This window comes from Mauremys mutica, chromosome 8, assembly GCF_020497125.1.
Source record: "Mauremys mutica isolate MM-2020 ecotype Southern chromosome 8, ASM2049712v1, whole genome shotgun sequence".
NCBI classification, from domain to species: domain Eukaryota; kingdom Metazoa; phylum Chordata; order Testudines; family Geoemydidae; genus Mauremys; species Mauremys mutica.
Genome location: NC_059079.1, coordinates 99,346,521 through 99,370,134, shown reverse-complemented (window position 1 = coordinate 99,370,134; position 23,614 = coordinate 99,346,521). Strand labels below are relative to the sequence as shown.

The 23,614-nt window shown below is 40.7% G+C and overlaps 1 protein-coding gene across 3 annotated transcripts; it reads right to left on the bottom strand.

Annotated features, from left to right (window-relative positions):
• Positions 1 to 35: 35 nt before the first annotated feature.
• Positions 36 to 23,614, bottom strand: C8H5orf24 (chromosome 8 C5orf24 homolog). Of its 3 annotated transcripts, XM_045028548.1 has the most exons (4): positions 23,447 to 23,606; positions 10,734 to 10,824; positions 4,905 to 5,335; positions 48 to 2,984 (listed from the first exon to the last, which is right to left on the bottom strand). In XM_045028548.1, the coding sequence occupies exons 3-4, from the start codon at positions 5,329 to 5,331 to the stop codon at positions 2,944 to 2,946; spliced, it is 468 nt and encodes a 155-aa protein (XP_044884483.1). In that variant the 5' UTR covers positions 5,332 to 5,335; positions 10,734 to 10,824; positions 23,447 to 23,606; the 3' UTR covers positions 48 to 2,943. The 3 variants fall into 3 exon arrangements, with proteins under 3 accessions (XP_044884482.1, XP_044884481.1, XP_044884483.1); XM_045028547.1 differs by having other exon boundaries at positions 36 to 5,335; positions 23,447 to 23,614; XM_045028546.1 differs by lacking the exon at positions 10,734 to 10,824 and having other exon boundaries at positions 37 to 5,335; positions 23,447 to 23,613.

The window sequence follows — 23,614 nt, the reverse complement described above, 5'->3', positions numbered from 1 at the left end:
TTTTCCATTCAATAATAAAAGAGTTGCCACTTCTCTATTTTCTGATAACTTGCAATACAAAGTGGGATTTTTTATTAGGCCACAAATCTGCTGGCACTCGCTTATAAAGAACACTTGGCCATTTATCACTAACAAATATACGCATCAGCTTATCAAATCCTGTACTGAAGAAAAAAATTAAGTCATGTGACATCCCTGTGGGGGTGGGGGGAAAAAATCTGATTTAGTTAGAGGTCTTTCCTCTCTCTCTCTTTAGAGAGCTGAAAATATATAATGTTTGGGGCAAAAGGAAAATAAGAATGGATTTAAAATATAATCATATAATAAATGGCATAACATTTGCAGTATCAAATTTAGGTCACTTGAAAACATGAATGAAGTAAAGCAGAAGGAAAAGCAGCATCCATACATTCACAAGAGATGAGTTAATCTAAGGCCTTATTGAAAAGTACCTCACAATGCTGCCACTCCATCTTCTTTAGAAAGAGAACCACCAAGTTTCAGAATGGTGTAAAACAAGAATAAAATATTTGGTTTTAATGTATTGACTTTATTAATAAATATACATCCATATGGTGATGTAAATACAGATCATGAAGACTACTCCATTCCCATACACATAATTGCACATGAGTAGCTCAAGTTCATGGACATAAAAACAAACAGCATCTAAACAGGCTTTTTACAGCAGAGAACAGGGTGCTGATATTAGATATTTATTGGGTAATTGTCTCCTCCAAAATAACCTGTGGGAAAAGCAATCTGTGAAAGATTAAGGAATCAAAGTGGTCCAAATTACTACATGATAAGCAAAATCTTCCTAACAATTTATCCTATCATCATTATACTTGCAAAAATTTGAACATATAGATTTGCCTACATGGGGAGAATAATCACTAGGAAAAGGCTCTAGTGTCTACTAGAGTTCAAAAACATATTTAAGCAATGTTAAAATATATGTATTATAATAATAATGATCAAGGGAACAAACTTTTGTGATCAGAAATGAAGTTTGCAGTTCCAAGTTTTTATGATTATGATCAATTGCTTTGTATTTTTAATTTTCTGTTGGAATAGCATTAAACTTTACTGTACATGTAGTACAGAGAACAGCAGAGTCACAGCTAAAGTAACCTTCAGACAAAAAACCTTGAATTGCTCTGCCTTTTAAAGCTCTTCAAAATGGATAAAAAAAGTGAAGTTCTGATCTCGATTACTTCATTTGTTGCAGATAAAGGTAATTCTTTCCCCAAACATATCACTCCACTGACTAGGTTTGGTTTTGTCCTGACTGAATCCAAAGAAAACTTCCAGACAAAATGAAAATGTATTATTTCAGAACAAAGATGTTTAATGGGTCTTATATGAAGTTGTGTGTGATTAATTAAAAGCAAATACAATGTATAAAGAATGTGTTGTTTTAATGACAGAGCTAACAGTGGATATTTAAAAATGCCATTTTAGTATTAAAAGTTAGCCACTTTCTGATAGATATTTTTTCCTGACAGTATGTGCTGCTAGCATTCTGAAAATGTACAGTGCAAAACTTCAAAAATAGTAGCAAAATTACTGAATTCTAAAGTGGATGTAAATTTAATTGGAAATTGAATAGCAGTTACTGGATGTATTTTAAACAATGGCTTTTGAATTCTCTATTACTTAGGTTTCACTTATGTATAAATAAGACATTAGAAATGTGATATTTAAAAAAATCATTAAAAACACAAAACTTGACATGTAGATCATTTTTCTCAACAGTTTTAGTACATAACAGTAACCCTATCTTATGAAGAGCAGAATTATTGAACATAATATAAAATTAGCGATTTACCTTACAAATAATGTTTTCATACTATAGTGGAAAAGGCCAGTTTTCCCATTGATAATATCAAAGTATAGGCATTAACATGCTGTTTCAGTGTTTGTCATGACAACAGACAGTGTTACAAAAAAAGCACAATATATTCTGTAGATTATATATAATAGGCAAAGCAAAAACATTTGAAGATTCCATTCATATTTCACTTTGACTTCTTGACTTCTCGCTCTTTCTCCCATAGCATGGCACCAGTAAACTGCAGTTATGGATGAAATAAACCAGAATAACGAAGTGCCCAGCATTGCACTTTCTGGTCTCATTGCTAAATCCAAGGTGCCAAGTGGCCCTTTACAGATGCCATGAACACATTTTTCTACTTTAGTTCATCCTTTCACAACTGACAACGTTCATTCTTTTTACTGGGATTATATTTCATCTGATATTAATAAACACTATAATTAATATAAATTGTTTAGATGATTTCATTATTTCATCCACATACTTGAATACAAAATTCATTATTCTAGTAGAACAATAATACATCTGCATTATCTCCTGACACACGGCACAGCACCATTGAGTAGATGCACAAGTGAGAAACGAAACGGGTGAACAGGATAAACAGAAGGAGGTAAGAAGTGGCATTATTCGAAGGTACATTGGTGACATGCAAAGTGTTCCTTGCCAGCGAGGTGTGACACTCCTGTAGTTATTACATTCAGCTGAAGAAGACTGCTTTCCAGGAAGAGTTCAGGAAACTTAAAGCAGCCTTTTGTTGAAAAATCATCTGATAAAACAGCCAATATAACACATATCCTGAGGGTGAATTAGCTCATGTTAGCTTTTTGCGTGTATCAGAAGTTACACCATTCTGAGAAAAATTACTAAGAGTGTCATATTTTTCAGTTTGTTGAGGAACAGAAAGTGTAACTTGACTTTATAGCTTCAGCATGGAGAAACTATATTTTAGTAGCAGTTTAGCTGCCATTAGTTTACACATTGACTAAGGAGCCATCCAGTATTGTTGAGGTTCATTGTCTTAGTTGCCAGTGCATACATAGTCCCTCAATCACAATTCAACCCACCTATTGTAAAGTACATCATAAAGTCCAGCTCATTATGTGTTAGGCATCACTGGAACACCTGAAGGCTTGCTGCTTTTTTCCTGATAAAAAAGGTATGAAACATGACATCTGTTTCTTAAGTTGTCATTACTGAAATCAGAGTTCTCATCAAAATTACAGCAAGCCAGACTTTATCTTACAACAAAAGTATTGGTACTGTTCATTTTCAACAAAAGCTCTAATTAACCTGAAAGCTTCTGTTCCCAAAAACCTGCAAACATTATATAACTCCCACCGGTATTTGAAGCTACAAATTCAGTATAATTTTAAACTATATTTTAAACAATTTTAATGTAAACTTTCTTCCAGAATTAAAAGCTTTAACTCTAGCAAGAGCTATTTAGAATAAATATAACAATATGCAATATTGAGGAATGATATTTTCCAAGTATAGGTGGGTGTGTACCTATTACACACTCATGCACTTTTTTAAACCAAACACACCCAGTTGAAAATGGAACTGCTGAGATGCAGGAAAGGTCTCAGTTTGAGTCAGAAAAAGATATTTATAGTTAACCAACATAGCTTTTCAACTTGCATGCATAGATTAATTCCTATGAAATGCTTTCTATCTGGGGTCTAGCAATTTGGTAAACTGTATCCTGTTTGAACCAGCTATACAGTTTGCTATTATGAATCATGAAAATGTTATCCTTTGGTAGATATATAAGCTTCCATAACTTAAATATAGTATAAACGTTAAACAATGGGATAACTGTATTCCTGGAACATCTGGAAAAACGAAATCTGAAAAGCTGGCAACAGTGTAAAAAAGTGTAATCTATAAACATATTAAATTAGTACTTTAAAACTTATTAACTGCTGCCATCAAAGCACATACTGTGAAGGCAAAAAACAGTTTATGTAGCTATTTACAGATTTAAGAACATACTGCTTAATATTACTGTCTATTCAGTTTGTTACTAGAATTAACAGTACTTATTTTGTAGTTATTTATAAAATATATCAGATTTTTAATTAATTATTTGCAGTTTGGTATATGCACTCTCAGGCATTTTTTAAATTATACAGCAGAATCCTGTAAGTAGCATAACTACAAGATCTGCCATTACCTAAAGGCAAATTAGCTCATGTTTGTAAGGCGCTTTTGAAGATGCAAAGCGCTGCATAAATGTTTATTATTATTATTACTACACATTTTCAAAAAATATTTTGGAACATCAGTGAGACCTGCCAATGCTACAAAGAGCAAATAAAAACTGCCTGAAATTAGCACTTTAAAAAAAAAATAGTTTTTAAAGTTTCAAAATATTTATGAACAATTGAGGTCTGTATCAGGTCTAGCAAAAGTGGAAAATTTAGTTTGCTCTCTATTCACAAAACCCACAGGCATATCAAAACTGTAACAGATTCTCACTTGTAAAATAGTCCAGAATTGTTTGTTTTGTTTCATCAGTTATAAATTCTTCTGGACAAGATCTTTATTATGGCCTAGGCTCACTTCATAGCCAACAGCCAGATAATGTTTTCCTGCTTATCTCAATTTCTTGGTGCATAATCACACAATTAAATTTTTCAGACAATAATTGTGAAGCTCAGGATATGAATATTACTTTAAAGAAACACACAAGGGCATAATTTAAGAGTTTACTTATAAACCTATGTAAAAAACAAAAACAAAGCAATACCTATGCCTTTTCATTTTACATTAAAAAATAGTGGATTGCACGTTGGACATATAAACAAAAAAATAGGATTTGGAAAGCCAAAGTTATAGAAATATTACATAAAAATGTGAGAAACATGCCAAGACTCAGTTTAAAAAGGATTAATTAGGAAATGCTATCTAATTCCTTTCTTTCACTCATTGGGTTGTTTGACTTTGCTACTAGTTTCACCAGCAGCATGTACTCCTCTGTTATGCACCATAGGATAGGGAAAAGCTGCACTGCCACAAGTATAACTTAGATTTGCAAGCCGTGATAGAGCTTTAATGCTACCTGGAGGTCTGCCTGGGCTGACTTTGTATCCTGCAGCTTTAGTTGTACCCAAGGGTCTGCCTGGACTTGTTTTAAATCCAGCTGCTTTGGTGGTCCCAAGAGGTCGACCTGTGCTGGTTCGGTACCCCGCTGATTTTGTGGTCCCCGATGGCCTTCCACGTTTACCAGATCGGTTGAGGTTTTTCTTTTTCTTTAGTTCATCTTTTGTCTCTATATTCCTGCCACTTGTGGCCTGCAAGTGTGTTTCATTTAACGTGTCTTGTCTCTGGCATGCAATTGGTTTGTGGCTGACTGTGTGGCTGTATTTGCTTTGCTGTGTAGAATATAAGTCAAACTGATCAGTGGATCTCACATTGTCTTCGTTAAGGCAAGAACTCTTGCCAGTCCCACAGAAAGCTGTATTACTGCTGGCAACAGGATGCATCATTTTTCTAACAAAAATAAAAGACAAATATGTATAAATATATAACATGACATCATTTAACCAAAAACATTATCTTTTCCAACAGCTATGAAGGTTCCCTAAAATTAGCCTGAACTGGCTTGAATGCAAACCACTTAAGGAAACAAGATGTCTATCAACAGATTCAAAAAATCAAAGGTAGCATGACATTTAAAAAAATATCTTTCAAACACATAAAATGATGTAAGAAGTGCATCAACAATAAAATTTAAGTGATCTGGGCTTGAAATATCCTCTCACCCACAGTGCTTTGGAAGCTTTCCTGGGTGAATCTAAACTTTCATTTGGGGAAAACAATTCTAGCCACTTAGTTGCATCAATAACCTATCAAATGAAAAGCAATACAGTGTCATCTTCCTGATTCAGCAGATGGCTCCCAGTGCTTCTGCTGCTGCTTCTAAGTTTCCCATTACTGCTGCAATGGGAAATTAATAAACAATTTCACTGCTGCTACCCAGAACTTTGTGGAAAACATACAAAATGATAAAAATCCAGTCAATTTAGTTCTGCTGCAGGTTAAGAAAGCTACAAACAGCAGCTGAGGCAAGAACTATCCTAAAACAAAGGCTGTCAGTGAGTAGATTAGCAGAGTCACTCTCTCCCTTCTCCCACTCCATTACTACTATCAAAGCAGGCAGCAGACTTTGGAACAGCAAGGGGAAACCAACAAAGAAAAAGATCACTCAATTCATTCAGGGGGCTTGAAGGAAGGTGGAGCTTAAATGTAACCAACACCTATTAGCCTGAGCTAACACTCTCCAAAGATGAATGTGATCAGCTCAAATCTCTCTGTCATGGTTTAAATTGGTTCCCTTTCAAACAGAGTTGGATCACACTTCAAAGGTTTTTTTTACAACCAGAAGTAACTGTAAGCAGTAGGTGCTCAGCACCTCTGAAAATCAGGCCAACACCTGCCACTAACTATTCCATTCAAATACATTTTAAGCTACCTTTCACAGAATCGAGAAAAATATTGGCACTTGAGAAATAAATAAAACTTGCACAGCACAACTCCTCACTATACTTGGCATAGCTGTTAGTCACATCTAAAAACATCAAATTCACACACACAAATTAAGAATTGAAACAAATAAAGCACACAATATGTAAGGTTCATAAAACTTCCAGAGACAACTGTTGTACAGAAGTCACCCTGCCAACCACATCTTTCCTAAAGAGTAATGTGTAAATACATTCATTTTAACATCTTTAAACAGTGACTTGAATTTTAAAATTAGTAATTAGATACATTATTGTAAAGTGCATGGAACTTGCACTGACATTAATGAGAGTTCCTTGTGTGCTGTAAAGGGAAAATATTCCCCATAACCATTAAAGAGCTGTTCATGGCTCATGGAACTTTTTTAAACATTCTAGTTGAACAAGTCTGCAAATATACCCTATTTTATGTGCCATCTTTCCATATGCTTTATAACAGTCATGTGAAATAACATTTTCTTACTGAAAGACATAGGACCAGATCTGCTTTGCATCACACCACTAGCAAAATCTGATGGGATAGAGCTGCCATAATCAGTCACGAAAGGATCAACTCACTACAGAAGTAACAGCTCTTACACCATTATCCGCCTCTGCCCTTGCTGCTGACATAAGGGGCATGGCTAGGACACCCTTCACTGATGATCAACTTCAGCTTGGGGCTCTTGGCAGCAAATGTATCCTTTAAGATGTTTTAACTTAGGCCTGGGATCCAGACCAGCACATGGCAGTCACAGGATAGAGGGAGTGCAACGGTCACATTAGCACACAGCCTATGCTGTGTAGTTCCTAAGCCATAGCTGATGATCTGGCACAGAATCTTTTGTTTATGAAATCCCAGTGGGTCACTTTGAAATTATAGTACTAGCAGAAGTACAGATCCTGCATAGGACTCCATCAGCACAGACTCCTGTAGTACTGCAGAGTAGCACTGACTTCAACAGTAGGAATTTTTATTATTATTATTTCCCTCATATAAACAAGGTTCTAGATGAGTGCCTAGTGATATTTTTAAATGAATGCCAAATCTAGCTCTCACCATCTCCAGTCATGCCAATTCCATAACCTTCTTTGGCAGCTTCTCCCATTTCTGAACAGTGCATTTAGTGATGCCAATTTTTCCTAAAACATTCTCTGCTGTAGCCCATCACTTCTTGTTCTGTCCTTGGTGATGGAGAATAATTGATTCCTATCAGTTTTAGTACATCCCTTTAGTTATATGTACACAGCAAGCAGGTCTCCTTCTCTAAACTGAACACACTTCATAGTCTTATTTTTCCAAAGCTTTTATTATGTGTGCTTCTTTCCTCTGACCTTTCTTCAGTTGAACTCATCTTTTATTAAAACTTGCTATCCCAAAATGAATGCACTGTGCCCCAACTGAGGCTTAACCTGTGAATGGAATGGAACAGTTCTCTTTATGTCCCCAACACTACCATACACATGCCCACTACCCATATTAAGGAGAGAGAGACACACACACACAGACAGAACGCATTTGGCAGCACCAAAAACCCTCAGTATCTACTAACAGAGCAGGTACTGAATGGGCACCAGTAATGCAAACTTCAGTCTCCCTGTGGATTTAAAGATGTAATTTGTGATAGCAGATTATGTGATATGAACAAGTCTCAAAACATTTACCCAGCAGCTAACATCCTGAGATCTAAGCCTAAAAATCAGAGTGAAAAATACCTGTGCAGTCATACAACCTAAGGCCTTGCTTCTGTTCACAGCACTTAATTTTATCATGTTTTAACAATAATCATATTTACTACATTTAAAAATGTAACTCACTATTAGGACGGGCCAAATAGCTGGAAAAAAATTCTGAATAGTCTCTAACCAGCCAGCTGAATGCTGCAAAAAAAGGTTTTTTTTAAATAAATGAATCTTTTTGCTGAAAAATGGGATTTATAATGGAAGTTTATAAAATAGCCATAAAGATTTGATCCAAGCAGAAACATGGAATGCAAGGCTTCAGCCAAAGAGTGACAATTGATAATTTTTAACAATTGATTTTACTGCCTTTTAAAGGTATAAGCCGACCAAAAAAAAAAAAAAAGTCTTACAGATTCATACATATTTGCACAAATCCCCATCAATACTGCAAAGCAATTGTGGCCTGTTATGTCAATAATCTGCAAATTAAGGGTTTATAGCATCCTGTGCCTTTATGATGTACTGTAACAACTTCTTACATATCATGTTAATAATTCACACATTAAAAGGAGTGACCCTTATGTTTCCAGATATTTGCCTTGGATTTTTTTATTTATTTTTTTTTTAAATCAAACCAGCAGAATAAAGTAATATCACAGCCAGACCTTCCGAATAGCTTCACAGGGCAAAATCTTCAAAAAGTGTATCAGCACCTTTTGTCTGCACATCACTTCAGTGCACTCTAATCCTAATGTACAAAAAGGTATGCACCTGTCTATGATGTTCCAAATGGGTTGTCTGTTCCCCAGCTGGTAGCACCCCTTTAAGGCCATGTCCACAACTGAGAATTGACCTATTTCTAATTGAATGTGTTGGGCATAACTGATTTAAGCACAAACTGTTCAGTATATTCATATTAGCTAAGCTTATTTATATTTTGAATCACTGTAGTTTTGCCTCACTTCCACACTAGCACCATTCTACCCTTTTTCTGTTGTAATGCCTTCTAGATTCCTATCATGCAGATCCCAGCACAAATCTCAAGAGAAGTGGATCCTGAGACATTTGGAAAGGCCACCAGTGCACTCTTGGACAGTAGTGGGAGGACAATTTGAACCATTTTAGCACTGTCTACACAGAAACTAAATTTATACAGGCTGAAACCACTCGGACTAAGAAAGTATTTAACCCTGCTGGAGGCAAACCTAATCCAAACACTATCTGGAATACACAAACTATTTGGAGTACATGTATGTGGCCATGAAGTGCCTTACAAGCATGACAAGGAGAGCACAGTTTTCAGCATGGCAAATTTATCCAGTGTATACTAGGTCAGTAGCCCTTTATGTTAAATATAGGAAAAAGAGAAATATAATAAACGGCTTAGCATAGCCAGACTTAAATAGTATCACACAGCTGCTTGCAGGGTCTATTTACTGGCAGAAAGAATTCACAACAATATAAAGGTTGAGTCTCTTTTCCCAGAGCTGACATCTCTTCCCAGCCACCTCTCTCCTTCAGAGGGCATAGCATTCATAGCAGTTGTAATCAGTTCCAGTTGGGGCATTTCCTGCTTCCTATTGCCTGCATTAACCCCTTTCTTCCTTCTAAGGTACATGGGTATATAAACCTTATCACAGTGCATATGCACTGCATGTGTAAATATGTGAACATGATTTTACATGTGCAATATTTAAATATAGATGCAGTAATAATGTATTAAATGGTTGTTATAACAGATTTTCTGGGCACTATAATTCAGATTTGTTGAGCAACACATGGTGGAGCAGTCGTGAAACCATAGTTAAGATTGCATTACAATTTCAGTTTCAAAGTAAGAATACCCAGTAATCCTGTGTTGTTTAGAAAAGGACAAAAAAATGTAAGATACAATTTGGGAAGGGGACGAATTTTTGGTGTGGTAATAACAGAGGTAAGTAGTTAGCATCTGTAAAAAGCTCTCTGTAAAAAACTCTTCTGATTTTAACAAGGCAGCATCTCACCTCTCTTTCAACTCTTCAATATAGTTTACATTATAGAATTGCCTGAGACTTCTCATGACACAATGCATGAATGAGGGTTCTGCAAATTCTCCTTTTGTGTCACCAAGTTGTATTAGTGTAATGGAAAGATATAAGAAACAGCAAGTAAGCACACCATGCATATGATGCTAGATTTGTATATGTTGATATAATATCTGAGAACATTAATCAGAGTAATAATCAACATTTTTTCCTTCAATGTCTCATTTGAACATTGGCGTGCAGGCTCCAGCTTTCAGGAGGAGCTCACGGCTCTCCAGTCTGCATCAATGGCCCAGGCACAGAGAAAGTTGGCTTCAGTTGAGCAAGAGCAATGTCAAACAGCGAATTGGACAGAATGACAGAACAGACAACGATGCACAAGGAAGGCAGTCAGAGAGCATTGCCAGGCAAATAACACCCCCCCCCAAATTCCTAGCACCATTTTCCTCCTATTCAGAGAGTCTACCATCCCCTGCCATCTGCATCCCCTCTCCCCACAGGGAACAATGAGTCTTGCCATGGCTTCCAAGATCCACCTCCCCAACCACTCCAACACTACAGCAGGGAGTTCTCACCCGCAAATATATACCACTAACATGTAAAATACTGCAACTTCATCTTTGCGTACATACTTGCACTTACTTCTGACAAGTGATAAAATTCTCTAGAGACAAATGTTACCTGTCTATAATTGAAGATATCAGAATTGACACATGAGGAGCAAAGCGCAGATCAGAGAGAGTGTTTCAGAGTTCTCGCAAAAGGGGGGAGTCTGAAAAAAGGTGAGACAATCCAGTTAAAAACAAACAGGGATTTTTTTTTGAATGCTTATTCTCTTTGTATCAATTTTTTCATCATGCTATGAAAAATTCAAGTATTGCTAAAGTTTACATTCTTTGTTTTTATTTGTGCCATTTTTAATGAGATTCTTTCAAAATAAGTTTTTAAGACTCATGTTCAGAGTGGAAGTGACTTTGTTGGCAGAGAGATGTACAGTACAAGTGAGGACTGGTCTACACACAAATTTGTATTGGTTTAGCAAAAGGTGTGATTTAAAACCCATTCAGTTAAACCCATGGAACTGTGTGTGTCGACACTCTTAAATCAATGTAAACCTGGCTGCTATTGATTTATCTTACACCTGTAAATTTAGATGAGCAAGGTAAACCAATATAATCATTTGTAAACCAATATAAGTGCATCCTCACAACAGTTTGAACCAATTTAATTAAATTGGCTTTCAAACCAATCTAACTTCAACCAGTGCAGCTTCTGTGTATAAACAAGCCATAAGAACCGTTAATATGAGAGATGGGTATTATGGTAGTGAAAAAAATATTATTTTAGCTACTTATTTCCCTGCTTTTAGGGGTTTATGTTGGTGTCACTTAAAAAACTTCTTCTTTCATATGGCGACAGTCAAACAGTGAAAGTAACAGTATGATTACAGTTGGATCTTAGGAAATCTCTTATCCAGTCCAGAGCAGAGGGAGCAGCCATGTAAATGGCTGAGACACCTCCAGGAAGAGCATGGATTGGGCAACTGTCCACGATGTGTCTGACAGTTTGCATCAGACCACAGTCGCAGTTTGGTAATTCCCTTGCTTTCAATCTATGGAGTAAGTATGCGTGCCTTCCATGTTACATGCAGATATAGTTTAGAGCTGTCCATATGCACGTGGGGAAGAGAAGCCTGGCACTTGCTCAGCTGGGTCGTCAATTAGATTTTTGTTTGGTACATCAGCAGCCGTCCAGGCTTTAGACCATCTTCCATGAACATCCTTATCTTCTATAAGGAGAGCTGTGGCATGAGACCAGAAAGGTTTTCTTGATTTTAGTCAGTGGCGAGGGGGTGTTAAAAATTATAACTGGTTGTAAACAAAGGGGGTTTTATGGTAGTTTCTTTTTTTTTTTAATAGGTGTTGCTGTGGCAGAAAGAAGAGAACAATAAGCCAGAGGATTTGGGAAAAGAGGGATGGGTGGCCTAGGGACCTCCTCTATAGTGAAGCACGGAAGCTTTACCAGTGCTACACAGGAGTCAAAGAATGCAAAGTTCTTCCCTGGAACGTGCAAGGCATTTCTGATGGGGACACCAGCAGGTCCCAGCCTAAAAAAAATACAGCTGGTTTGTCACCAGGACAAGATAAACCCTTAATGGCAACCTCAATAATGTTAAAGCAGATTAATTTCCCAAATACTCTGAATGTTTGACAGTAAGATTTGCTGATCTGTTAATACAAAGCATAAAATCATCGAAATATAGGGCTGGAAGGGATCTCAAAAAGTCATCCCGTCCAGCCACCTGCACTAAGGCAGGACCAACAAAAACTCCCAGACCATCCCTAACAGATGTTTGTCCAACCTGTTTTTAAAAACTTCCAGTGATGGGATTTCCACAATCTCCCTTGGAAGTCTATTCCCAAGCTTAACTATCCTTACAGTTGGAAAGTTTTTCCATACTGCAGATTAAGTCCATTACTTCTTATCCTACCTTCAATGGACATGGAGAACACTTTGATCACTCTTCTCTTTATAACAGTCATTAATATATTTGAATACTATCATGTCTCCTCTCAGTCTTCTTTTCTCAAGACTATATATGCCCAGTTGTTTTAACCTTTTTTATAGGTCAGGTATTCTAAATTTTGTATCATTTTTGTTGCTCTCCTCTGGATTCTTTTCAGTTTATCCACATCTTTCCTAAAGTGCTGTGTCCAGAATTGGACACAGTACTCCAGCTGATGCATCACCAGTGTCAATCAGAGAGGGTCAATTACCTCCAGTATCTTACATACAACACTCCTGTTAATACATCCCAGAATATTAGCCTTTTTTGCAGCTGCATCAGATTGTTGACTAATAATCAATTTGTGATCCACTATAACCCCAGATCCTTTTCAGCAGCACTTCCACTTAGTCCATTATTCCCCATTTTGTAGTTGTGCATTTGGTTTTTCCTTCTTACACGAAGTACTTGTATTCATCTTTATTGAATTTCATCTTGTTGATTTCCGATCAATTCTTCAATTTGTCAAGGTCATTTTGAATTCTAATCCTGTCCTCCAAAGTATTTACAACCACTTCCAGGTTGTTGTCTTCTGCAAATTTTATAAGCATACTCTCTGCTCCATTATCCAAGTCATTAATGAAAATATTGACTAGTACCACACCCAGCACCAACCCTTGAGGGACCCCACTAGATACATCCTCCAAACATGAGAGCAAACCACTGATAACTACTCGCTGAGTACAGTCTTTCAGTCAGTTGGGCACCCACCATTTAGTAATTTCATCTACGCCGTATTTTCCTAGTTTTCTCTGGACATGTGAATGTCATGTGGGACTGTGTAAAAAGCCTTACTAAAATCAAGATGTATCACATCTACTGCTTCCCCTTATCCACTAGACCAGCAACCCTGTCAACAAAGGAAATTAGATTGCTTTGGCATGATTTGTTCTTGACAAATCCATGCTGGCTATTCCTTATCACCCTATTATCCTCCATGCGCTTACAAATAGATGGTTTAATAATTTGAGGCTGCCACTAAGGTTTTGCAACACATAAGAATATAAGAATGGCCATACTGGGTCAGACCAAAGGTCCATCCAGCCCAGTATCCTGTCTACCAACGGTGACCAATGCCAGGTGTCCCAGAGGGAGTGAACCTAACAGGTAATGATCAAGTGATCTCTCTCCTGCCATCCATCTCCACCCTATGACAAACACAGGATAGGGACACTATTCCTTACCCATCCTGGCTAATAGCCATTAATGGACTTAACCTCCATGAATTTATCTAGTTCTCTTTTAAACCCTGTTATAGTCCTACCCTTCACAACCGCCTCAGGCAAGGAGTTCCACAGGCTGACTGTGCACTGTGTGAAGAAGAACTTCCTTTTATTCGTTTTAAACCTGCTGCCCATTAATTTCACTTGATGGCCCCTAGTTCTTATATTATGGGAACAAGTAAATAACTTTTCCATATTCACTTTCTCCACACCACTCATGATTTTATATACCTCTATCATATCCCCCCTTAGTCTCCTCTTTTCCAAGCTGAAAAGTCCTAGCCTCTTTAATCTCTCCTCATATGGGCAGGGCTGCCCAGAGGATTCAGGGGGTCTGGGACAAAGCGGGGGAGCTGCGGCGCTTGTACTCACCTGGCAGCGGTCCGGGTCTTCGGTGGCATTTCAGCAGCGGGGGGCCCTTCGGCAGCACTGAAGGACCCCCTGCCTCTGAAGACCCGGAGCGACTGAAGGGCCCCCCGCCGCCAAAATGCCGCCGAAGACCCGGACTGCTGCCAGGCCAGGGCTCGTGGGGCATTTCGGCGGCGGGGGGGCCTTCAGTCGCTCCACGTCTTCAGCAGCACTGAAGGGCCCCCCGCCACCGAAGACCCAGACCATCACCGGGCCAGGACTTGTGGGGCACCTGCAGGGCCCAGGACAAATGGCCCCACTTGCCCCCCCCAGGAGGCCCTGCATATGAGACCCGTTCCAAACCTCTAATCATTTTAATTGCCCTTCTCTGAACCTTTTCTAATGTCAGTATATCTTTTTTGAGATGTGGAGACCACATCCATTTGCAGTATTCAAGATGTGGGCGTACCACTGATTTATATAAGGACAATAAGATATTCTCTGTCTTATTCTCTATCTTTTTTAATGATTCCTAATATCCTGTTTGCTTTTTTGACTGCCGCTGCACACTTCATGTACATCTTCAGAGAACTATCCATGATGACTCCAAGATCTCTTTCCTGATTAGTTGTAGCTAAATTAGCTCCCATCATATTGTATATATAGTTGGGGTTATTTTTCCCAATGTCCATTACTTCACATTTATCCACATTAAATTTCATTTGCCATTTTGTTGCCCAATCACTTAGTTTTGTGAGATCTTTTTGAAGCTCTTCACAATCTGCTTTGGTGTTAACTAACTTGAGCAGTTTAGTATCATCTGCAAACTTTGCCACTGTTTACCCCTTTCTCCAGATCATTTATGAGTAAGTTGAATAGGACTGGTCCTAGTACTGACCCTTGGGGAACACCACTAGTTACCCCTCTCCGTTCTGAAAATGTACCATTTATTCCTACCCTTTGTTCCCTTTTAACCAGTTCTCAATCCATGAAAGGATCTTCCCTCTTATCCCATGACAACTTAATTTACGTAAGAGCCTTCGTCAAAGGCTTTCTGGAAATCTAAGTACACTATGTCCACTGGATCCCCCTTGTCCACATGTTTGTTGACCCCTTCAAAGAACTCTAATAGATTAGTAAGACATGATTTCCCTTTACAGAAACCATGTTGACTTTTGCCCAACACATAGAAGAACTTAAATTGTCTGACAATTTTATTCTTTACTATTGTCTCAACTAATTTGCCCGATACTGACATTAGACTTACCGGTCTGTAATTGCTGGGATCACCTCTAGAGCCCTTTTTAAATATTGGCGTTACATTAGCTATCTTCCAGTCATTGGGTACAGAAGCTGATTTAAAGGACAGGTTACAAACCATAGTTAATAGTTCCGCAATTTCACATTTGAGTTCTTCAGAACTCTTGGGTGAATGCCATCTGGTCCCGGTGACTTGTTACTGTTAAGTTTATCAATTAATTCCAAAACCTCCTCTAGTGACACCTCAATCTGTGACAATTCCTCAGATTTGTCACCTACAAAGGACGGCTCAGGCTTGGGAACCTCCCTAACATCCTCAGTTGTGAAGACTGAAGCAAAGAATTCATTTAGTTTCCCCGCAATGACTATCGTCTTTAAGTGCTCCTTTTGCATCTCGATCATCCATGGGCCCCACTGCTTGTTTAGCAGGCTTCCTGCTTCTGATATACTTAAAAAACATTTTACCACCTTTTGAGTTTTTGGCTAGCTGTTCTTCAAACTCTTTTTTGGCTTTTCTTTTTACATTTTTACACTTAATTTGGCAGTGTTTATGCTCCTTTCAATTCACCTCACTGGGATTTGACTACCACTTTTTAAAAGATGCCTTTTTATCTCTCACTGCTTCATTTACATGGTTAAGCCAAGCCACAGTGGCTCTTTTTAGTTCTTTTACTGTGTTTTTTAATTTGGGGTATACATTTAAGTTGGGCCTCTATTATGGCATCTTTTAAAAGTGTCCATGCAACTTGCAGGGATTTCACTCTAGTCACTGTACCTTTTAATTTCTGTTTAACTAACCTGCTCATTTTTGTATAGTTCCCCTTTCTGAAATTAAATGCCACAGTGTTGGGCTGCTGAGGTGTTCTTCCCACCACAGGAATGTTAAATGTTATTATATTATTGTCACTATTTCCAAGTGGTCCTGTTATAGTTACCTCTTGGATCAGTTCCTGTGCTCCACTCAGGAGTAAATCAAGAACTGCCTCCCCCCTTGTGGGTTCCTGTACCAGCTGCTCCAAGCAGCAGTCGTTTAAAGTATCGAGAAATTTTGTGTCTGCATTTCGTCCTGAGGTGACATGTACCCAGTCAATATGGGAATAATTGAAATCCCCCACTATTACTGAGTTCTTTATTTTGATAGCCTCTCTAATCTCCCTGAGCATTTCATCATCACTATCACTGTCCTGGTCAGGTGGTCGATAATAGAGCCCTACTGTTATATTCTTATTAGAGCATGGAATTACTAGCCATAGAGACTCTATGGAACATGTGGATTCATTTAAGGTTTTTACTTCATTTGATTCTACATTTTCTTTCACATATAGTGCCACTTCCCCCTCCCCCTACGCACAACCTGTTCCATCCTTCCGATATATTTTGTACCCCGGAATGATTGTGTCCCACTGATTGTCCCTACTCCACCAGGTTTCCGTGATGCCTATGATATCAATATCATCCTTTAATACAAGGCACTCTATTTCACCCATCTTATTATTTAGACTTCTAGCATTTGTGTACAAGCACTTTAAAAACTTGTCACTGTTTATTTGCCTGCCCTTTTCTGATGTGTCACATTATTTTTTTATGTGACTATTTCTCATCTGATCTGGCCCATACTTTATCCTCTTCCATCCTCTCCTCCTGACTAAAACCTAGAGAATCTCTATCAATAGGCTCTCCTCTAAGAGAAGTCTCTGTCCAAACCATGTGCTCCTCTGCAGCAATTGGCTTTCCCCCATCTCTTAGTTTAAAAACTGCTCTGCAACCTTTTTAATGTTAAGTGCCAGCAGTCCGGATCCACTTTGGCTTAGGTGGAGCACATCCTTCCCGCATCCCAAAAGTTTCCCCAAGTCCTAATAAATCTAAACCCCTCCTCTACACTATTGTCTCATCCACACATTGAGACTCTGAAGCTCTGCCTGCCTACCTGGCCCTGCATGTGGAACTGGAAGCATTTCTGAGAATGCTACCATAGAGGTCCTGGATTTCAGTCTCTTTCCTAGCAGCCTAAATTTGGCCTCCAAGAAGTCTCTCCTACCCTTCCCTATGTCATTGGTACCTATATGTACCACGACCAAGTCTAATAAAGTTGGGTACATATTGCTTTTTGGTATCTGCTGGAGAATGAATTGAAAGCCTTATGGGGTGTTATTAACTGTGACCCAGGAATCTCTTAGTACTGACAGGCAGAGGGCACAGGGGGTGTAGAGTGTTTTACAGGGATCCCTGAGGGCAGGTATATGCATAATAATTCATTAAAGCATGGCATGTGAGGTCCCTGAGAGCCAGTAGCCCACTGAACATACTAATCACTGCAAAACATATGTATGCATAATATTTAAAAGCGTTGTGTCAGTACTGAAAATTCTGTTTTGAAGGCAGGTAACCAAGAGGTGACATGTCTCAGACCAGTTCCTTTTAAGCAGATGGTCGTGTATTAGGCATTATACATCTCTCAATGGATGCCTGTTTGCATATTGAGCCAAATGTTAATCAAGACTGCAAAATTTTCAAGAGGAAATTTACAGGGAGAAAAACAGCAAGAAAGGATCTTGTTTACAAGCAAAGACAATGGATTGTTGGGGTATATTTAGGGGTGGATCCTTCACCGAGGAAGCAAACTAATAGTGTGTCTGTCTTATGAATGGAGGATGACAGGCAGCCAAGCCTGGCTATAAAACGTTGGAAGGACCTGAGCACTGCTCTATAAAACACGAAAGTATCTAGTTAAGTCAGTCTACCTCATAGAAGGCATGTTATGATTTCATTTTATATGTAACCATTTGTTTCCAATACTTCTACTTTTTATCACTTATATCTCTATGTTACTTGTTTTCACTATAAATGTACCTAAGTACTGTGTGTTAAGCAGAGTGGTGACCTGAGGAGTAACTGGTAAGCTGAGGTGTACTGAGAGTGTCCGGTGGGGCTAGACACTCTAAGGAGATGCCCAGAGGTGGATGGACAGGGTACATCCTGATGAAACCTTAACTATCACTAATCATAGTTTTTGTTTGTGTTAATATAACCTTATGCTTTAAGCTTAGAGCTACTTGGACTCTCTTTCACCACTATGGTCTATCCAACACGATGATGGAAACTGTGCTAACACTATGTTTAAATCAGCTTCTCAGTTCAAAGAGACAGAGAGGGTATTTTTAAAGAATAATACTAGCCAAGCCATGTCACAGACAAACCCCTAAGGTCTTAACTCGTGCAGTGTTTGATAACAGTTGGCAAACACCATGCCCTCTACTCCCTCCTTAACTATGGGTTAGGCTGCTTTTGTGGACAGAGCCAAAACATGTTCAACACCAGAGGCGGAAAGCATCAATCACCACTAATAATCAGTTGATCATAATTTCTTACAATGCGTATTGAACGTGGCTCAACTTACCTACATTAATGGGACAACTATTTCCAGCACAGGAAGTGGAGTCCTGTCCACAGTAGGGAGATTTCCCGCCTAATGTTAACACCAGTGGTAACAATATAAAATGGAAGTTGTAGTGCTGACTCACAGATGTTTTTAACAATATTGATAAGACCTGTTCTGAATAGGTTTACCTGACGCAGAGTTAAAAATTATGACAATAACTGGCAGAGCATCTACACTATGGCTCTCAACACTGTGAACACCATTAGAGTTGAAGTTGTGTTGACAAAAATAGGACATTTTAAAAAGTGGTCCTAGTGTCCTTGCTCGAATTGTGCTAGAAATAATGTTTAAACATAACTAACCTTATTTTCTGAAATCTCTTGCTACTGAATTACCAACTCCATTGGTGGCTATCACAGTGATAGAGCTAGTGCAGACTTGGCACCAGCATTATATCATCTTGTCATCTAACTTTGATTAGAGCAAGTCTGCACGATGTGATAATAAAAATGCCAGAAGTCACCAGTGTTCTATTTGCACTAGTATTCCCAACTGTTGCTGCCACTGGTGAAGCTGCAACAGTGGAAGAGCAAGGTAGAGTGTAAAGTCTAGCATATACAAGGCCATAGCATGGACAGTACTGGTATGATGCTGAGTGTGAAGCTACAATGTTATGGAGTGCAGGTTCCCAAAATGTGCCACAGATTATTATTTTGGAGGAGCACATTTTACCTTCAAACTTCCAAAAGAAGTCACATGCTATATTGTTTTTACTGCTTCAACCAAAGGATACAGACAATGAGAGATACACTGGCATACATCATCTATAAAATGAACTATATCCACAAATAAAAGGAACTGTACAAATACCTAAAAAAAGTTAATATTTATCAACTCAGTTTGTACAAATTAACTCCTGTGAAATTAAGATCTTGTTTGTTTTTTAAAACACTAAATGCTTACTTTTGCAACTTGTAAATAAAGCTTTAAAAATAGTTTATAAAAAGAAACATTCACCTATCTTGAGTATTCCAGTGAATTAAATAGATTTATCTCAATTATGTACCCGGCAAAATAGAGCATAAATATTTAGATTTTGGTTATCTATCTTTTATTCAATACTCCAATAAAGTTCATTCACCTGCCAAAAAAACCCAACACACTTGTCCAGTTTTTGAATATTAAATTTGAGAAAAATGCCTAGTCTGTTAAATGGGTAGAGAGAGCTTTCACTCAATTTTAGAGATTTTATTAAAGCAACATATTATAGGTGTTCTGATGACTATATCACTTTATAACATCTCTTTAAACAAAATCTAACTGTTGTAACAAGTTTGGGTTTTTGTTTTTGTTTCTGACATTTACATGGCAAGGATTTATAAACTTGCTGAAACTTCCTAAATAAATTAAATATGCACAAGCTACCTGTAAATCCTCATCTCCAACACCAGCAAACTTTGTATGTAGTTTTTTGAAGTCCTATCAGTATTTCTACAACACACACCACCAACCCACCTAAACATACATGCAAAAGTACAGTCTATTTCTGAAGTTAGATAAGAGTTTCCCAAGCTTCAGTCATGAAGCATTTCCTGGTGACCCATAGAGAGCAGACTGGTCACATAGTATGACTTTTTATTTTGCATTTGCTAAATTATATTTTAAAAAGCTAAACAAATATTAAATTATTTCCTAGTATTACTCCTCTACATAGACAATTGTTATAGATGCCACAAGGATGTCAAGAAACTGTGAATGACAGGAGAGTGAGTGTGGATGACTGAATGGGAAGAAAGCAGTCTATTAGACTCTCTCTGTACTAAGAAGTGTTCAGAGATTCCTGAACCAAAACAAGGTACCACAAATAAATTAGAATTGTGATCCTTGGCTTGATGACACAGCCAGCTACTGCAACCTTTCCTCATACTAAATGGCACTTACACAAGTAGCCTCACTGACTTCAATGGAGCTACTTACTCAAGCACTATGCATTAAAGGTTGCAGTAGCATTACCTAGGATAGCATGTGTTCGGTTTAAAGTCCACTTGCTAGGCATATTTAACAATTGCCACTTGGATTCTTACACAGAACCACAACCACACACATCTATCTGAAGAAAGATAAAAAATAATAAACTAGAGTAAGAGACCCTTTGACCCTGCACGAGGAACCAGTTGTAACATATTCATTTATTTTTCTAATCATCTTAAACTAATCTAGGGTCACACTCCAAAAGCAACTTCTTGCTATTTCTGTATTTTGTGGAGAGTTATAGAGAGAAAAATCATAGTATTAATCCCCTTTAAATATATGCCCAGTGATAAACACATGTAAAATAAACAATCGAGACATAAATATCCACTAGCTAACTGCACTGAAAGTGTTATATACTATTAAGTACACACTAAAGGAAATAAATAGGTACTATTTATATGCACTAATGGAAATGTGCATTATTTACATGCATTACAATAGTACAGTATATACTAATAAACATGCACAAAAGGAAATTAACAGAAACAATGCAGATGCACTCAAATTATGTGATAATGAAAATATGCACTATTCATGTAAATTAAACAATATGCCCGCCTAATAAATATGTACTGTTTACATGCATTAAAATTCCATGCACTAATTGAACTATGCACTAAATGGAAAGTTGAAAAAATGTGAATTAAAAAGAATATGAACTAAAGAGAATAAACAGAGGATTTATACAAAGACTCTGTACTAAGACAACATGATGTTCAGCTCTCCCTGCTGCTTAGAGGCCAGAGAAATGGGCAACAAACAAGAGGGGGAACAGGTTGCACAGCTGCCCCCATCTGAGTGGGCATCTGAGTTGGGATGTCCCTCCTCACAGTATTTGCAGGGGAGGTTGTCCAGCTGCTACCCCAACCTCCAGGGTAGCTGAGGATTGCCCAGCTGCCACCTCCCTGGGGCACTGATAGAAGGAGATGGAGAGTAACCCAACTCTATCACCTCCCCCTCATGGGCACTGAGATAGATACGTGTTTAGAGGAGTTCCCAGCTCTGTCACCTTGTCCCCAGAGAATTGAGGAAGTAGATGAGGGGCAGCTTTACTCAAGTCTGTCACTTCCCCACTCCCCACAGAGAAAGGAGACCTGAGAGAATGGTGTTAAACATATTCCCCAGGGCAATAAAGGAGATGGGGGGGCCCTACTCCACCTATCCCCACCCCCCCCCAGCACTGAGGGAGGGGAGGGGGGCCCTGCTCCGCCTAAACCCGCCCCCCCGGCACTGAGAGAGGAGATGGGGGCCCTGCTCTGCCTCCCCCCGGCACTGAGAGAGGAGATGGGGGCCCTGCTGTGCCTCCCCCCCGGCGTTCAGGGAAGAGATGGGGGGGCCTGCTCCCCAACCCCCCCGGCGTTCAGGGAAGAGATGGGGGGGCCCTGCTCCACCCCGGCACTGAGAGAGGAGATGAGGGGGCCCTGCTCCGCCCCCCCGGCGTACAGGGAAGAGATGGGGGGACCCTGCTCCCCTCCCCCCCGGCGTACAGGGAAGAGATGGGGGGGCCCTGCTCCCCTCCCCCCCGGCGTTCAGGGAAGAGATGGGGGGGCCCTGCTCCCCTCCCCCCCGGCGTTCAGGGAAGAGATGGGGGGGCCCTGCTCCCCTCCCCCCCCGGCGTTCAGGGAAGAGATGGGGGGGCCCTGGGCCCCCCCCCCCCCGGCGGTCAGGGAAGTGTTGGGGGGGCCCTGCTCCCCTCCCCCCCCGGCGTTCAGGGAAGAGATGGGGGGGCCCTGCTCCCCTCCCCCCCCGGCGTTCAGGGAAGAGATGGGGGGGGGCCCTGCCCCCCCCCCCCCCCCGGCGTTCAGGGAAGAGCGGGGGGGGCCCTGCGCCCCGACCCCCCCGGCGTTCAGGGAAGCTTTGGGGGGGCCCTGCTCCCCTCCCCCCCCGGCGTTCTGGTTTGAGTTGGGGGGGGGCCCTGGTCCCCTCCCCCCCCCGGCGTTCAGGGAAGAGATGGGGGGGCCCTGCTCCCCTCCCCCCCCGGCGTTCAGGGAAGAGATGGGGGGGCCCTGCTCCCCTCCCCCCCCCGGCGCACAGGGAAGAGATGGGGGGGCCCTGCTCCCCTCCCCCCCCCGGCGGTGAGGGAAGAGATGGGGGGGCCCTGCTCCGCCCCCCCCCCGGCGTTCAGGGAAGAGATGGGGGGGCCCTGCTCCGCCTCCCCCCCGGCGTTCAGGGAAGAGATGGGGGCTGCTCCCCCCCCCGGCGCTCAGGGAAGAGATGGGGGGCTGCCCCCCCCCCCCCGGCGTTCAGGGAAGAGATGGGGGGGCCCTGCTCCGCCCCCCCCCAGCGTTCAGGGAAGAGATGGGGGGGCCCTGCTCCGCCTCCCCCCCAGCGTTCCGGGAAGAGATGGGGGGGCCCTGCTCCGCCTCCCCCCCGGCGCTCAGGGAAGAGATGGGGGGGCCCTGCTCCCCCCCCCGGCGTTCAGGGAAGAGATGGGGGGCTGCTCCCCCAGCACTCAGGGAGCAGCTGCCTGCGGCCCCCGCCGGGCCCGAGGAAGGGGCTCCCGTCCCTCCCGAGTGGGTGCCCGCTGACTGAGTCTCCATCTTGCCCGCCCGCCGCCTCTTCCCGGGGCTCGGCCCGGACCTACCCGCAGGGCTGCCCGGACCGCGGCGCCTCCCCTCCTCGGCTCGGGGTGTCGGAGAGGCCCGGATCGGACGAGTCCGTGCGGCCCCCTCCCCCCAGCACACAGCGACCGGGCCCGGCCGGGTGGCTGCAGGCAGCGGGCGGGGAGCGGGGCTGCGGCGTGCGCGGGCGT